The sequence below is a fragment of the Lissotriton helveticus genome, chromosome 1_1 (genome assembly GCF_964261635.1).
Source record: "Lissotriton helveticus chromosome 1_1, aLisHel1.1, whole genome shotgun sequence".
In the NCBI taxonomy this organism is placed as follows: domain Eukaryota; kingdom Metazoa; phylum Chordata; class Amphibia; order Caudata; family Salamandridae; genus Lissotriton; species Lissotriton helveticus.
Window position 1 is genome coordinate 1678269297 of NC_136057.1, and position 17609 is coordinate 1678286905.

At 43.8% G+C, this 17609-nt stretch overlaps 1 protein-coding gene across 2 annotated transcripts in view; it reads right to left on the reverse strand.

Annotated features, from left to right (window-relative positions):
- Positions 1-17609, reverse strand: part of ARHGEF25 (Rho guanine nucleotide exchange factor 25) — an 896541-nt gene that overhangs the window by 144293 nt on the left and 734639 nt on the right. For both annotated transcript variants that reach the window (XM_078688964.1, XM_078688966.1), the window contains one exon: positions 6940-7032. In XM_078688964.1, the coding sequence (XP_078545090.1) occupies positions 6940-7032 (93 nt within the window). The remainder of the gene's footprint in view (positions 1-6939; positions 7033-17609) is intronic.

Sequence of the window (17609 nt, forward strand, 5' to 3'; positions counted from 1 at the left end):
ACAATATTTTCTGAATAGAAGACACCACAAGGCGCTGAGATGCCAAGATCCGGATGGCACCGAGGTGGTGTCTAGTAAGGTGCACTGGTGTGGCCATCCTACAATGCTGAAAGTCGGCGTGGGGCGCCCCGTTGGCCTGTGAGATGGCGGCAGTAGTGGACCGATGTGCGAATGGGGCCAAAGGCAGCGCAACAATATTTTTGGAATAGAAGAGACCACAAGGCGCTGAGATTCGGTTAGCACCGAGGTGGTGTCTAGCAAGCTATGCAGCTGAGTTGCGTGCGCACTTGCGGCGAATAGGTCGAAGGCAGCACAACAATGTTTTCTGAATAGAAGACACCACAAGGCGCTGAGATTCGGTTACCACCGAGGTGATGTCTAGCAAGTTGCCGCACTGGTGTGGCCATCCTACAATACTGCTCCGAATAACGGCGTGGGGTGCCCGAAGGGGGGGGGGGGGGGTGGCGTGAACGGGCCTTCCTAGGTGGAGGCTCGTCTGCTGTAGTGGGGCGCCCCTTTACCGTTTCAGTTGCCATTCAGCTGAGTTTCGGCTGCTCTTGATGGTACAGCGACAGGCGGCTGCAACAGGACTCTCAAAATGGCGGCCTGTTCTTTGGATTTGGGCCTGGTCCACTAAAATGGCCCTGGGACACCTTAGAACTCAGACGCTCGATTTTTTTTTCCTTTCCTGTACATGCAAAAAAAGGTAAATGCCCGGTACGTTACACGCTTCATCTGCCACGATGAACTCTCCAGAGGAACCGAAAAAAAATATAGTTATGGTAACTATACCATGCATCGTCATATGGAGAGGTGGCACCAATTAATTATAGTGCTGCATAAAAGAGAGATTTGGAGGAGAACCCCTGACCTGCTAGTACATTCATCAAAGAAGTGGCACTGACAGCATCAGAGGCAAGGGAAACGGTCCCAAATATTTAGAAGAACTTTGGAAAGATTAAAATGACATGTTTAGATTGTGGCAAATTAATTTCATGTGGACAGATGAGTGTTACTCTAATAAATACAGCATATGAACATCATCATAGTCGATGGTTGGTAGAGACATTTTGACTATATCCTGGACCTGCCCGTCCTCGCCCAAAATGGCGCCGGAATAAATGGGACTCGTAACTCCTTGTTGTGTACTGGTTGCAGAACCTTGAAATCACGAGATACGTATGCAGTTTTGAAGCACATGGCGGGCGGGGACGAGAATTGATTGAATATTTCGACATCCCTATTGATATTAAGTTCTGATGTGTTATTGATTACTGTACTATTGAAAGTTCGAATTAACGTCACCCATGGTACTTGCCCGCAAATGTATATCTAGATAATTTTATTGTAACTGGCCCTGTCGTATTTTAATTATAAAATGTACGTCCACCGATTCCGTAACTGTTAGACACCTTAGTTCTTGCAACCTAATGGCCCGCCCGTTACGTTCCTCTACAGTGTAAATGTCTACTCATCATATACGATTACAGTTTGCTCCGTGGCCGGCCCACGTGGTTATAGGCTCGTATTTGTATAATGAAATTTTCACAATAAAGGTTTTTAAAAGAAAACATGGTAGTAGTATATACATTGGTAAAGTTTTTAATAATAGTCACTGTTTTAGAATCATTAAAAGGCAAGTGAAATAAAGCAGACCAATTACATGAAGGGTAAAAGGTATAATACGAAGGAACGCAGTAAAGATAAATGGTCAAGGGCTGTTGTGTTTTCTACTCCTGCAACATAAAGTGATCGATAAGAATCTCATATTCAGGCGTATCGGCGACTAAGACAGCAGGTCGACCCTCTTTTGCTCAACGGCTCCGTCATGGGACGAAGAAACGCTCTTTTTCTCGAAAAAAGAATATATTTTACTTGCAGGACAGTTGTAAATTTTCCGGCAAAGTACATTAGCCTGGAACATTATAACATATATTTAAGAAAAAATAATGTTCGGAAGTAATAAAAAGCGTAATTTTTAGGTCATATGACCAAGCCTTTCATCATTAGAATAAGAAAAGTAAAATGAACCAATGAAAAGTTTTATTAACAAGTCACATGACTTGTTATGCTTACGTTACGCGCTGCGCGCCCCGGATGACTTCCGGATGCGCTAACGCGGCGCGTCATATGACGCATTACGCGACAACGCAGGTCCAGAATATAGTCAAAATGTCTCCACCAACCAGCGGTCGGAACACAACCCCTTTCAGCAGGCTAAATAGTTCTGTTAAATGACAACAGAAGGGACAGGCAACAAGAACCATCAGTCAAAGAGGGGAGGGCTAGTTCTTCTCTACCGGGTTACATTGGGGCGCTACCGGAACTGATCGAATTGGTAGTCTACAGTGTTTCTGGATGTTTCAGACTGAAGCTGGGGTTAGCATGAGAGCAGCACCATTTCGTAGCTCCGTCGTGGCCATTCCGCAACCAATCATGGCAGCCGCTCTTTATCGTTATTTTGGGCGGGGTGGGTGGCGGAGCCGAGCTGTTTTGCAGCCATCATTGTGTGGAGTTCAGTTCATCTCACTAGTTTTGTATTTGTCATGAGGGGTTGTTCCTAATGTTTCTATTTTAGCGAGGTCAAAAAGAGATCCCATTAGTGGCCTACTGATTTTGCTCGATTCCTTTTCCTTTTTTTTTTACACGATTTTTCGTTATCTGCAAAGACTAAACAGAGTATTGCGACTCTGTGTTTGTTTGTAAATAGAGAATGAACCAAAGAGAACCAATTCTAAAACAGTAAATACTTGGATAACAATCAATCAAATGGAGAGAGAAGCAGGCACGACGTATTACAACGGGGGCAAAGGCCTGCGTTAACTACCCTTCACTATGTGCAAAGAGAGAGTACTCCTAATAGAAATGAGGGGGGGGGCACCATTCAAAGCAGATCAGTGTGCATAAACACGAAAATGTTTTCACTTACCACGTACTTGACATTCGACAACTTATGATATTTGCTATTAAAAAACCATTGAAATTCACTGAAAAAACCATAGGTTATAGACCATATATAGTTAGGAATTAGCATTTACAAAACCTTGAAAATTCACTGAAAAAACCATAGGTTATAGACTATATATAGTTAGGGATTAGCATTTAAAAAACCTTATTTTACTCACACAAAACCATTGAAATTCCATATATAGTTAGTTGCACTAACTATATATCGCGCACCCGCAATCCACTGCTGATGATGTCACATATTACATCATTCATGACATGGTCAGTGACATCACTGATGACATCACTGATGACATCTCAAATGACATCACTGATGACATCACTGATGACATCTCAAATGACATCACTGATAACATCTCAAATGACATCACTGATGACATCTCAAATGACATCACTGATGACATCACTGATGACATCTCATTTGACATCAATGACCACATCACTGATGATATCATTCACGTGACAATACAATGCATCTCCTCACACTTTAATATAACCTCTGTTACACCCAGTGTTAAATACAGAGTATAATTTTTGAAACCATTGACACACCAATACTAGTTACTACATACGCACTCAGTGATTCCTATGTTTACACACACATTCACTCATTTACCCATACAATCATTCATACATACAATCACTCATCTTTACAACACTATCATATGCACTCATACACCTATACAGACTCTCACACTCTGTCACTCATCCATGGAGTTACTCACACACCTAGTCAGTCCTGTAAATAATCAATCACACTTCCATTTTCTAATCTATACAGTTAAACATAGAGCACCTTACATTTTGAAACATATACTAACACATACTTACTCTCTTATACAATCATTGATACAAGTACACATTGATCTGCACAGAGTCACACACCTCCCAGCCAGGCACACACACACTCAGTCTCCCATACAAATACTTGGGCAATCAATCAATAACCCATATAGTTACTCATATAGCTACTGACCAACACATGCAGCAGTTTACAGAACAACAGACATAATGATGCACAAATTAAGACAGTTTAGTCACTAACCCATGCACTCAGTGAGACACATTTAATCACTCACTCATACAGTCAGTCACGCACCTACTAAATCCTTCATCCAGACACTTCTACATCTACTCATTCTTCAATATGTAAAACATATTTAAACTTTTTAGAAACACACAGTCACTGGATGATGTCATCAGTGATGTCATTTGAGATGTCATCAGTGATGTCATCAGTGATGTCACTGACCATGTCATGAATGATGTAATATGTGACATCATCAGCAGTGGATTGCGGGTGCGCGATATATAGTTAGTGCAACTAACTATATATGGAATTTCAATGGTTTTGTGTGAGTAAAATAAGGTTTTTTTAAATGCTAATCCCTAACTATATATGGTCTATAACCTATGGTTTTTTCAGTGAATTTTCAAGGTTTTGTAAATGCTAATTCCTAACTATATATGGTCTATAACCTATGGTTTTTTCAGTGAATATATATATATATATCATACAAAGTTTGCCCTGAAGCTTGAAGACGCCACTCCACAAAGGAAAGTTCGATAGAACTCTTTAATTTTCAAACCGGCTTTCACATCCCAATTATTTCAATAATCCCTTACGCGTTTCAGAGCTCCTGCTCCTTTATCTGAGGGAAGCCTGACAGTCACAGGTCTCTGCAGCATGCACTTGCACTGATTTGCATATTCCTTTTATTGCCCTCCGGTGAGCCTCATGGGTTAGTATCCTCATTTTTGCATCCTGGGACTTGTAGTGCGCGCTGCAGCAATTTTTTCCCTCCAGTGGGTTCCCATCGACTGCCAGCTGGCTATTATAATTATTTACAAAGCCCTCCAGTGGGCCTCAGAACATGAGCCCGGTCTGTGCTTGACAAATCCTTTGTGCTGCTGATAGGAATTCAAATGGTTTGAAACCTGCAGACCTAGAGTTCTTTGGCGGTGCAATCTTCCACGGCCAGGCTGCCGCGTAACAAATCATACAAAGTTTGCCCTGATATGTATCAGTTTTATACAGCGCAATCTTAACTGATGACAATACTGGATAATATGTATTTGATCTTTATAGTCAAACTACCCAGGCATCACATGAAACAATGATCTAGGGGCTAGATGTAGGTAATTGAAATTTACCGATTCTAAAATACCGAATTTTACCGATTCGGTATTTTAGAATCGATAAATGCAATGTAGGTAAATATTCGGTAAGTATTACCGAATCGTACCGATTCGGTATTTAGCGAATCGGTATTTACCGATTTGGTAATTGCCATTCATTCCTATGGGCCTGGAGGCCCATAGGAATGAATGGCAATTACCGAATCGGTAAATACCGATTCGGTGATATGGGGAAAACATTCAAGGGTGCCAGGGTTTCACTTTGACACCCTGTTGCACCCCTGAATCGAGCTTGTGTGCAGATTTGGCACACATACATTCCCTAAGGGCATGTATGTCTGCCACATGGCACAGTTGAAAATGCATAGATTGGCATTTTCTAAGGTATTCTTTATTTACCACCAACTGTAAGTTGGTGGTAAATAACGAATCCTACAATGGGAAAAGCACTCATTTGAGTGCTCCCTACATTGCAAATTCAGTAATTTACAGATTCAGTAATTTAAGGAATCGGTCATTTACCGATTCCTTAAAATACCGAATCAGTAAATTACCAAATTTGCAATTTAGGCCACCCACATCTCAGTAGCCTTATACCGGTCGGTAATAGCTGAAATTCGGTAATTTTGGCCGTCACCGACCGGTATTTGGTGACCTACATCTGGCCCTAAGTTCCTATAGCATTACAGCCATCCCTTTCTCAAAGAAACATGAATTCTGTTCAGTGGTGGTGGTAGGCAATGAGAAATCCTTGTTGACAATAACACAGTCAATGAGACTACTGTAGATGGCAACAACTCCAACAACATAGAGGACAACACTGTCAGTGACCACAACGCTGACGACACTGTTGCCAGTAACATCATCAACGACAAAGCCGTCAACAACAGTTTTAACAGCAAGTCATCAAAATCAGAATATGGCATCTGGAACTCTGGGGATCATTTTGAGTTTGCCAGAGCAGTGACTTGGCCATAAACTAGAAGGGTTCCCACCCTACTACCCACAGTGTTCCTCCTCTCCATGTACAGGTGGGGAAACCAACTTTAGAGCCTTAGTAAGCTCTGCAGTTTGAAACTCTTGACCTGGTAGCCTGTCAATCTCGAACCCGGCAGATCATAGTACTCAATTTAGGGTGGGCCAGAATCACTGATTTTATTATTTCCGAAGCATGGAGGACCCAAAAGGGAATCCAAAGCAGAAAAGGCATCCACCACTGCGGCATTTTCATCACCGACAGCCAGGTGGGCATCTCTAAATGTGGTGGGTGGTCCTCCACCCCGTGGTCTAAGGAAAGGGCTTCCACTGGACCGGCAGGATGCCAGCCTCCCTTCAGGGTCATAATGACCCTTTCAGATTTGTTTGGGCATAACACTCACCAGGCACTTCTAAGACTTTATGGTACAATGGTCATATTTAATTGTGGCTTGGTCTCTCTCTCTCTATCAATCTCTTTATACTTAGTTTATTCATTGTCAGTTCACTACTCCCCTCGTTCTTTCTACCAAAAGGATAGGCAAACATTGTGAGGGCCCTTTCGCAAATACATCTTTATCTGCTAGGATTGTATTAATAAAATGTAAAACTTCACTTTGGCCCTTTCTACAAAGAAATCTTCTAATGGTACAACAAAATATGTTGGCGTGATCAGTGATATGTCATTGGTTGCCATAAATAATGAAACATTTCTGTACAATGTAGATATCTGGTTTGGAAGAAGACTCTTAAAACATATCAAAAATACCAATTGTCTACATGTGAACTCAAATACTAGAAATAGACATGAGATTGAGCTGTCAAGTCAATGTGATGGAGAGAAGCTGGGATGATTACCTTTAGCAGCAGCTGGTACTTCATAATTCGCTGTACTGGTTTGATGAGCAGGTCATTCAGTTGTAGCCGGTGGCCCAGTTGCTGCCTGAGTTCCTAGAGGATAGGAAGAGGTGTCAAAAACCAGAGGTGAGTAGAGACCTAACATCAGTAATGGGGGGAAGGGGCAATTAGAGTGCCTAATTTGAATAAAGCAGACACAAGGAGATGATGTAAGGGTACTTAAACTTTTCAGACACTCACCCTCAGTCACACATCTGGGTTGGATCCATCATCATTCTTTAGCTCACTTCGCCAACCCAGTTCAGACATAGCTATATGAAAATCAGTCTTGACCCTGTGCCTCATGGGAACAGTCCAGCCTGAACTGCCAAGCGATGTCTTCCCTGTCACCGGAAACAAGCATCCTGGGACCGGTTTCGGGGTAACACCTCTCATCAGCCAGGCTAGCTTGAATCCAGTGGCAAAGCGAGCAAGGGACCCACGTCTGGGCATACGCTGCCAGCTTGGGGCAAACAAAGTATGCCCAGACATGTGTCCTGTGCTCTCCGTGTCACTGGAGTCAAGCTATCTTGGCTAAAGAGGGGTAAAACCCCGAAACTGGTCCTAGGATGCTTGTTTCCAGTCCAGGGGGATGTATGATGATGAAACGCGTACCATCACAACGCAGTATGTTACATCGCAGTTTTGACAATGCAAGTCGTTACATCGACTTGAGCTGGAGGGCGCAGGACTTAGGAATAGTGTGAATTACCATTCCAACTCCAGTCTACGTACAGTAGGGAAGGTGTTGAAATAGTAATTCACACTATTCCTTAGTCTAGAGCGCCCTCCAGTGCAAGTCGATGTAACGACTTGCGTTGTTCAAACCACGATGTAACCATACCGCGTTGTAATGGCTTTGTGGTAAAGGATGTTTCCCGTTCAGGGAGGGCCTTGCCTGGCAGTTCGGGCTGGACTGTTCCCATTGGGCGCAGGGTCAAGACAGATTTGCATATGGCTGGGTCTAAACTGGAAAGGCATGGTGAGCAAAAAAATTATGGATCTAGGCCCAGATCTCTGTACTGGGGTGAATGTATGACATTGTTCTGCAATTTGTCCATCAATTGTTCTTTTTTAATTTGAATAAAGGCATCACTTTGAAAAGACTTTGCTACAGTGTGGAAAAGTAAATTTTGCCATGTTCTGTGTCCCTACGCCCCATCCATCATATGTTATGTATGCATGACCAATATGCATATGTTATTCCCCATTTCTGATTAATGACGCAATTACAGTTGTGTCCACCTCTAATATGTTAGTTTCCAGTCCTCGTGAATACTACGAATATCAGGCCTATGTAAAATAATGTTGCCACGTTTCTCAGTGTGCACGTTATTCCATTATAAAGTCCCCGTTTCTAGGCCTCAAAAGGGCCCGGACCCTGGATTCAGCTCCTGTCTCCTGAAAGCCTCGCTGAGGAGCGATACAGCCCCCACCTGTATCCTCGACCTTTCACTTACTTCCTGCCTCGCACTGCCCGGTGCAGCCCGGCCCTGCCTCTAAGTCTGCCAAAAGTATGTTATAGTTCCAGCTATCAGTTCAGTCCTCCTCCTTTGCATTCCTAAGCTACTGAACTGCATCAATAGTTTCCGTCGTTGTCTAGCCTTCTCGTCTCCCTGTTAGAGAAATACTGTATTTAATGGTCATTTAGTATTCTTCATCACGCATTTCATGTAGAATAATGCATGGTCCAGTCTTAGAATCAAGTTAGCCTCTCCCCTCATGACTTCTAGTTTATATCAACATGTTCCCTAAACATTAGATACCAGATAGGGTTTAGGTACATGTCGCTCCGACCCTCCAGACTCTAGTCTCTGCTCCTAGCACAGAGTTCGTAGCCCCCAGCTTCTCCTAGTAACACGTCATTGCCAGTTTTCGCGCACCATTAGGTTAGAGGTCCCGGCTCCTTAGGTAGCCCCCTCCTATGTGTCCGCCCATTCATGACATATTCTGTTACGTTTTACTTCACATGTCTAAGTAAACTCCCAGTTACACCTCTTTTTACTGTTATCTCTCGCGACTGCTACACGTCATGCCTTCTGCTCCACCCACTGCTACGCCTACTGCAATGTAATGCTATGTGTTTGCGTTATGTATATAAATGAATGTCTTGTTATTGAATGTTAGCGAGCTCATCCCAGACCAAGCCCCGGCAGCTGCCGGGCCTCTTTTCCCCTGTCATCCTGTTCCTATGCAGGTTGTCCTGATCCTGTCCTTATGCTGTAATAAACCTACAGAAACTCCTACTACCTCGAATCTTGACTCTTATTTATTGAGCTATCTGTTATTCATTCATTCATCCAAAAATAGGGTATTATTTATTTATTTACCACATAATGGCGCCCGAATAGGGACTTGCCCTTTCCCCACGCGTCGGTGAAGCCACGCCGACCCCCTGACCCTCTGCAGTCGTGACGGAACCATACCGTGCACCTGGCAGATATTTCTGCTTCAAGTATCCCTCAGGCCCACGGAGGAGACGGAGGAGGCGGTCCAGCATCCGAACGAGACGGTGGAGGAACGCGGCGAGTCCCGACCAGAGCCCAAGCCGAGAGTCCAAGGTCCGAGGTATCCGGAGGTCCACCCGTAACTGAAGTCCGAAGTCCGAAGTTCGTCGTCGTAGTCCAGTCCCGTCCGAGGCCTTCCGTTCCGTGCTGCCCGGTGAGTACCATTGCTGGGGTAGTGTCTAGACAGGGTCAGTCTAAATTGACTCTGGTCCGTGGGTTGGTGGTACCCAAGCTCACAAACGAAGTGTTCACCTAGGTGGATACGGGTCTTGATGTGTTCCTTTATGGGACCGGTATGTTCCGTACTGTTATAGCAGTGCATCCAGTAACTCTAGTCTGTTCCGTTCTCGAGAATTCTGTTCTGTTTTCAGTATTTTCAGGTAGTATTCTGTTCGAACTGTTATTTATAATGTTGTTTAATGTATTTCCAATGTCGTGGTATGCCTGAATTGTTTCCCCAATTGTTATTGTTTTTCGTGTATTGTATTGTGTTCCGATTCAAGTTTAGAATGCCGCTCTTTTCCAAGTTACGTCAGTTAAAAACTAGAAAGGGTCTGCTGGAAGCAGCAGTTCCTGTTCCGCCTAGGGACAGTCCAGGTCACTTTATGTATCAGAAACATGGCATAAGCGCCATATTGTATCTAGATTTATGGGTAGAGTATACCAAACAGTTAGAAGAAAAGTATAGATGGCCCGTATCGGGTACATGGGATGCCGAATGTATCATGCGAGTAGAAGAAGCATTATGGAAAAAGAAAGCCAGACAGTCACAGAAAGATGCCATCGAGTTATGGCGTAAGGAAGCTCATAAAAGAACGGAAAAGGAAGTCAGAAAGTCAGAGTTAAGTAGAGAATCCCAAGAACGAACCCAAGAAAGAGAATTAATCGAGATAGGTGAACAAGTTAAAGCCGAACAGTCAGACAGACAGAGGCATGCCCTTATTAAGGGTATGTATCCTCTCCTTGCCGAAGGCTCGCCAAAAGCGACCCCAGAGGCACCCAGTAATTTCCCGCCACCATTAGTTCCGACCAAGCTACGTCACAAACCGACCGCTGCTGATATTTTTATTTCGTCCTATTTGGACGACACAGTCCCAGAATATGCAAATCCTGTTCGCGCTCCGCTAGTCCCTGTAAATCAGGCACTTCCCGTTCCTCCAGACACCGGAGTACCTGTTACGGTACCCCCGGGTCAGCCTGCCATACAAGTTCAGCCCACGTTACAATTACCGACCCTGCAAGCACGAAGAATGTCAGTCGACGATTCTAGTCTAGGGGCCGCAGGAGGAGGTCCTCCTCAAACCCCGCCGCCACACAAACGTTTATCAGCACTCGAATTACATGCTCAAGCATCACAGCGTACTCCTAAAAGTAATAAGTCTGTTACAGAAATCAGACAAGCCCTTGCCGAATGTGTTTATGATCCAGTTCCAGGCGAATATAATATGGTTTTATATTCCGTACGCGTAAGAAGGGTGACCGAGTATCTAGTCACCTTACCAAATATGAAAGAAGATCTAGACAGAATATATCGTTTCATCCGTACAGGGGATGATCCAGAAAGTATTGGCGAGATCATGTCTCAAAGGAAAGCCGAGATTCAGCTCATGATATTAAAGTTCCTGATCAATTGTCTAATAAGAGAACAAGATTACCCGTCTAAAGATCCCGCCGAAATGAGAATCCTGACAAGGTGGAGTGATAATATAGCCGAGGGTAAGCACAAGACCATTAGTGCCATGGAAAGTATGTACAAGAAAATTCGTAAAGAAATAGTAAGGTTACACGAACAGCGTAAAGCAGCACAAGTAAGTGAAAAAGAAAGTATCTCTGATCCTGAAGAGGAAGACGAGAATCCCGCCAGAATAGCGTATGTAGGGAAATCCAGATTTCCAGATCGCCATTTACGTCTAGAACCCAAGTCTATTTTTCATCATCCAGCACCAGAACGAGAGCCTTGTTCTCTAGAACAAGTATTTCAAGCTACCGATCACATTCTGAAATCACGAGTCGGTTATAGCGAGTTAAGCACCATGCATGAACAAGAATTAGCCCGATCAGCAGTCCGATGGATTACTGATTCTACCACTTTTCCAGACGAAATAGTGGCACAAATGTTTCTGAAACTGCCCCCAGCCGAGCAACGACTGGTGGGTATGTATATGATCCAGCACCTCATTACTCAGTATGAGGGTCAACACTCTGATCCAGGCCCGTTACACGATATCCTGAACGAGTTACTCCAGTACAGATGGAGAGGTCTAGGTACCGATTTAATTAGTGTTATTCTAGAACAGCGTCACAAGTATAGAACGTTCCTGAACCCGCATTTTGTTCACGTCTCACCCCCAGAAAGTAAACCATTCTACATAGACAGACAGAATCCGTTACGAGAAGTCCACCCAGTCCAAGGGACGGGTGGCGAAATGCAACGAGTGTTTGTATACACTCCGATTTCAAAGATGGAACTCCTCGAAATGAAAAAGCTAATTCCCTGTCATGACAAAGATCCAGCAGGGTTCCATAGAGAATTAAAAGACATGCTCCGTATGGGAGAATACACGTACCCAGATGTCATTAAAATGTTAAAGGTTCTGCTACCCGCAGGGGTGTATGAAAAGTTAAAGGAAAAAGAATGGGAGGTGGGAGAGAAAAAGATCGATTGGACAGCTCTAGAAGCTGAAGACAAGGCACGAGTACCAGGTACCGGTCTTGGAGATAAATGTAAAGAATTACCAGAATTATTGATTCAAGTTTTACCCAGATTATTGACAACTAGAAAAGAAGACTGGGATGCCATCTCAGCCTGTAAACAGAAACAAGATGAAGACATTAGTGATTTTTATTCTAGATTTGAGAAATGTTTCAGTATTAATAGTGGTCTCAAGACAAGTAGTGAGTCATACCCTCATCTTTTCGTTACCAAATTAGTCGAGAATTCAAGTCCACAAATTAAAAACCGAGTTTTGAAAGTCGAAAGCACCTGGCAAGCAAATACTCCGTCCCAGATGCTCCAGATGCTCCAGTATCACCAGAATAGAATTAGAGAAGAGCAAGAACACGAAAGAAAACGTATGAAAGACACGAAAATGAAAGTGCTAGTTGCACAATCTATTCCTCAAGACAGTCAGAAGAGGGGTCCGATTCAAGCCAGTCATCCTGCGGCTCCCGTTAAAGGGAACTGCAATTATTGTAAACAGCCAGGTCATTTTATAAACGAGTGTGCAGTTCTGAAACATAACATAGCTACTGGTAAGACTAAAGAAAGACCACGTCCGCCTAGACAAGAACAAGTTTCACAGATTCCTCAGTCACAGAATGCACCACAGACAGTTACAGTACCGCAGCCTATTGCTGCAACACAGCACGTTACATCGCAGATGTACCAGTATGCACAGTCCGAGTATCCAGAATACCAGTCATATTCATGAAACAGCCTAGAGAGGGAGGTAGGCTTGCCTCTCATCGAGATACCTGTAGACCAAGAAGGTCCCTATGTACACAGTCAAGTATTAGGGAAAGACAGAAAGTTTCTGATCGATACAGGGGCAAGTAGGACCACAATTAGTCACGCCGAAGTTCCAGGGGCTCCGCTCTCAGGCTCAAGAAATGTTTCCCTTGGATTTTCAGGAAAACCCATAGTTAATGAAATATCTCAGCCAGTTACTCTAGAAGTAGGTCCATTGTCCCGTACTACTGATCTGTTACTTACTAAGGCATGTCCAGAAAATCTGTTAGGTATTAAGACACTGAAAGAGTTAGGTGCAGTTATTTGCTGTTCCCCAGAGGGAATACGTCTGTTCCTACGTGACTTTAAGGGTCACTATGTATTACGAGATTTTGATTCCAGATTGTCTAATGTTCCGCAGCATTTATGGGCGCAAGGTCCAACTGATGTAGGTTACATGCAAATCACACCCTATCGTGTGACTCTCAAACCAGGTGTAGTGTTACCCCGAATCCGACAGTACAGATTGCCACCTGAGGCTGTAGCAGCCTTATCCAAAATTATTGACGAGCTCATGGCTCAAGGAGTAGTTGTAGAAACTGACTCCAATGTATGCAATTCTCCGATCATTCCAGTCATGAAACGTACTGATCCAAATGCACCCCCAGTATATCGATTAGTGATTGATTTACGAGAGCTTAATAAATGTATTATTCCTCAGTATCCAGTTGTTCCAGACATTTCTTCCCTGTTAACTGCCATTGATTCCGAAGCCATGTTTTTCACTGTTATTGACCTCAAGAATGCATTTTTTAGTGTTCCAATTCATCCAGACAGCCAGTTTCTTTTCGGATTTTGTTTAAATGGAAGGAGCTATATGTTTACACGCGCTCCTCAAGGTTTCACAGAAAGCCCTAGTATTTACAGTCAAGCACTCAAGAGACAACTAGACAATATTCACATGCCAACTGACACTGCCCTGCTCCAGTATGTCGATGATCTACTGATCACAGCCCGTTCTGAACGTGCTTGCGAGCGAGCATCACTTACAGTTCTGTATTTTCTAGCCGAGATGGGGCACAAGGTGTCACCTTCAAAGCTTCAATTCTGTGTCCAGCAAGTGGTATACTTAGGACACTTGCTGTCCAAGAGGGGTAGGCAGTTGACACCCGACCGTATCCAGTTAATAGCGAATCTTCTCCAGCCCAGAACCCAGAAGGAGGTACGTGCTTTTATCGGCCTTACTTCTTATTGTAGACAATGGATTCCCCAGTATGCATTTCTAGCCAAGCCACTGATACAGTTAACGACACAGGAGGCAGCCGTATCGACTGTCCTCCCTTGGACATCTGAACATACACTTAGTTTCAACGAGTTAAAGAAAGCCCTATGCCAAGCTCCAGTTCTAGCTACACCGAACTACAGTAAGCCTTTTACACTTTTCGTTACAGAACGCGAAGGTACAGCATTATCTGTTCTCACACAAGATCAAGCAGGTCAATACAAGCCCTGTGCTTATTTTTCAAGCACATTAGATCCAGTCGCCCAGGCGTTGCCTGCGTGCCTCAAGTCAGTTGCAGCCACAGCACTAGCTATCAGACAAAGTGATTCCATAGTTTTAGGACATTCCCTGACGGTACGAGTTCCACATTCAGTAGAAGTTCTTTTAAACCGAACACAAACTCAGCACTTGACAATTGCACGTTTAACAGGTTATGAATTGACACTGTTCCAGCCACACATAGAAATTAGACGCTGCAATGTCCTGAATCCTGCTACACTGTTACCATCAGTTAATTCAAATCCAGACACACATGACTGTGTGGAAGTAGTTAACGTTACGACAAAGCCAAGACAAGACCTGACAGACATTCCGTTACCAGATCCTGACCTGACACTTTATGTGGATGGTTCATGTATGAGAACTAGTACAGGAGAACTAGTCGCCGCATATGCAGTGACTACTGACACTGAAGTTATTGAAACACACCGTATTGATACCCTGTCCGCTCAAGCAGCAGAGCTAGTTGCTCTGACACAAGCCTGTATACACGCCAAGAACCTGAAGGTTAATGTTTACACAGATTCACGTTACGCATTCGGAGTTGTACACGACTTCGGAGTGCTCTGGCAGGAGAGAGGTTTTATGACTTCTCATGGAACCAAGATTCAGCATGGTCTCCTTATTCAAGCTCTGTTAGACGCCATACATTTACCGACATCTATTGCTATCATGAAGTGCAAAGCACATACGAAAGTTACTGACATTATTTCCCAAGGTAATGATCTAGCAGACCGCACAGCCAAGCTTACAGCACAGACACCAGACATTCCAGTAAACATGACACATACTCCAGATCTGATTACATGCATGACAGTTAAGGACCCTACACAAGATGTCATAGATATTCAGTTACATGCTACTCCCGATGAAATCAAGAAATGGTCTGTACAAGGAGGGGTCCAGACAGATCAAGGATGGTTAACGAAGGGTAGAGCCACATGGTTTCTCCCCGATTCTATGGTTCAAGTTATTATCAATACCGCACATAGTCCAGCACATTTAGGAGAAAAAGCTATGTTAGACAGTATCCAGAACATTTGGTTCAACAAGCATTTACGAGCTGCAGCCAAGCAGAAAGTCCGTACCTGTATGATATGTTGCCAGTTTAATCCAGGTAAAAGTGTCCCGGTGGAACAAGGTGGTTTCCAGCCCCCTGACCACCCTTTTGAGGTCCTCCAGATGGATTATATTCAGATGGAGCGATGTCGAGGTTTCAAGTATGTCCTTGTAGTTGTATGCGCTTTGTCCAGGTGGACAGAAGCATATCCAGTCCCAGATTACACAGCCGCGACCACTGCCAAGCAGCTGGTTCGTGAATTCTTCCCTAGATACAGACTCCCTAGAGTCGTATATTCTGACAACGGCCAGCCATTCTCATCCGAACTCATGAAACACGTTTCCCTGTTGTTAGGGTACCAGTGGAAGTTCCATTGTGTACGCCATCCAGAAGCAGCTGGACTAGTCGAAAGACATAATCAGACTCTGAAAATCCGTATAGCAAAAATCTGTAAAGACAAGGGTGTGGACTGGTTAGTAGCTTTGCCAGTCGCTCTATTTTACATGCGTATGGTCGCACATTCCAGATCAGGTCTGTCCCCGTATGAGGTCGTGTTCGGCCGCCCCCCTAACATGTGGGGTACTCCTAGACCCCGAAGTATTACCGATGTTTCATGTAATATGCTGACAGATTACCTAGCTTCCTTGATGTCTGCCCTCAACTCATGTCGTTCACAGGTTGCCGCCGCATTTCCAGACAATACAGAGGTGGCACCGCACGAGATCGTTCCAGGATCCTTGGTGATGGTCCGCAATTTTGACAGATCAAGTCCGCTGGAACCACGTTGGAAGGAGCCACGTCAGGTCCTCTTGACCACCCGAACTGCCGTCAAGTTAGAAGGCAGGAAGGGGTGGGTCCACCTCTCTCATGTAAAACTTTTCAAAGGACCAAAGCCAGACTTCAAAGACATTGCCAAGAACATTTCCCCGGATTCGAAGGATTGCCAGAACATTGTTTTAAAGGACTGTCCCGCACCAGACTTTATTACAACCCCTCCCTTGGTAGAGAAAACTCCGCAACAGGAGTATAAGTTAAAGCTCAGGTCTAATAAGTCAGCCAGTTTGATTGTATAAGTCCTCCCCTAGGTGAAACGGTTAGACTGTTTCTGACATGTATAAAATAGACCCCCATAGTGAGAGAGTCAGTCGAAGTTCATTTCAATGCATCGTTTTTCTGAGTTTCATACTATTCATCAGCATAATGATTTCCTGCACCAGTTATGCTTTCTATCTGTGTTTTCCAGTTCCTCATGTAAATATGTCTGCTCATGCTACAGTAGAGCACACGTTTAGTGATCTGCCTCCTCACGAATATTCATACCGCCTCGCCATGCGTAATAACACATTCATCCGTATGTTACATTATTCACACCAGACCAGCAATGCCACTAATTGTTGGGTGTGTGGTCGACTCCCCCCTTTCCAGACATCGAAGGGAGTTCTGCCACTGTTTCCTTATCCATTTTCACACAATGGTTCGTGTGGAGCATGGTCCACGCTAACGTCATCCTCAACAGATATGTCTTTTCTTAACAGTACATGTTTCCCAGACAAGCAAGGTTTCCCCCATAGAACAGGTTTAGATCTAGAAAATGAAGTATATAATTTAGGAAATTATTCGTCGAATTTCATGGTTCTGAATGTTCAGTCTGATACTACTCCAGATTCACCCGCTATTTCAGTACTACCAGTCAAAGGCGAATTATGTGTCCGTAGTTATGGTTCTGTACATATAGGTCATAGTGAATGTACTACTGTTATCCAGTATAGTGACAGTAGGAAATCTATTTTTAAAGCTTCACGTCATTCTTATTTTGTTTGTGGTCAAACTGCATATGTCCGTCTGCCCCTCGATTGGGAGGGAACCTGTTACATTGCTTTCCTACTGCCACCTGTTTTTCTAGCCCCACCTGATTATCATAGGAATTCTTTCTTAGTACACACTAGACACAAGAGAAATCTCCCGATTGTCGATTATACTGAAACCGCCGCAGAGCAATTCATTGATATAGATAAAGGTGTTTTCCCTTATTTAGGTACAGTTGTAAATAGTAAG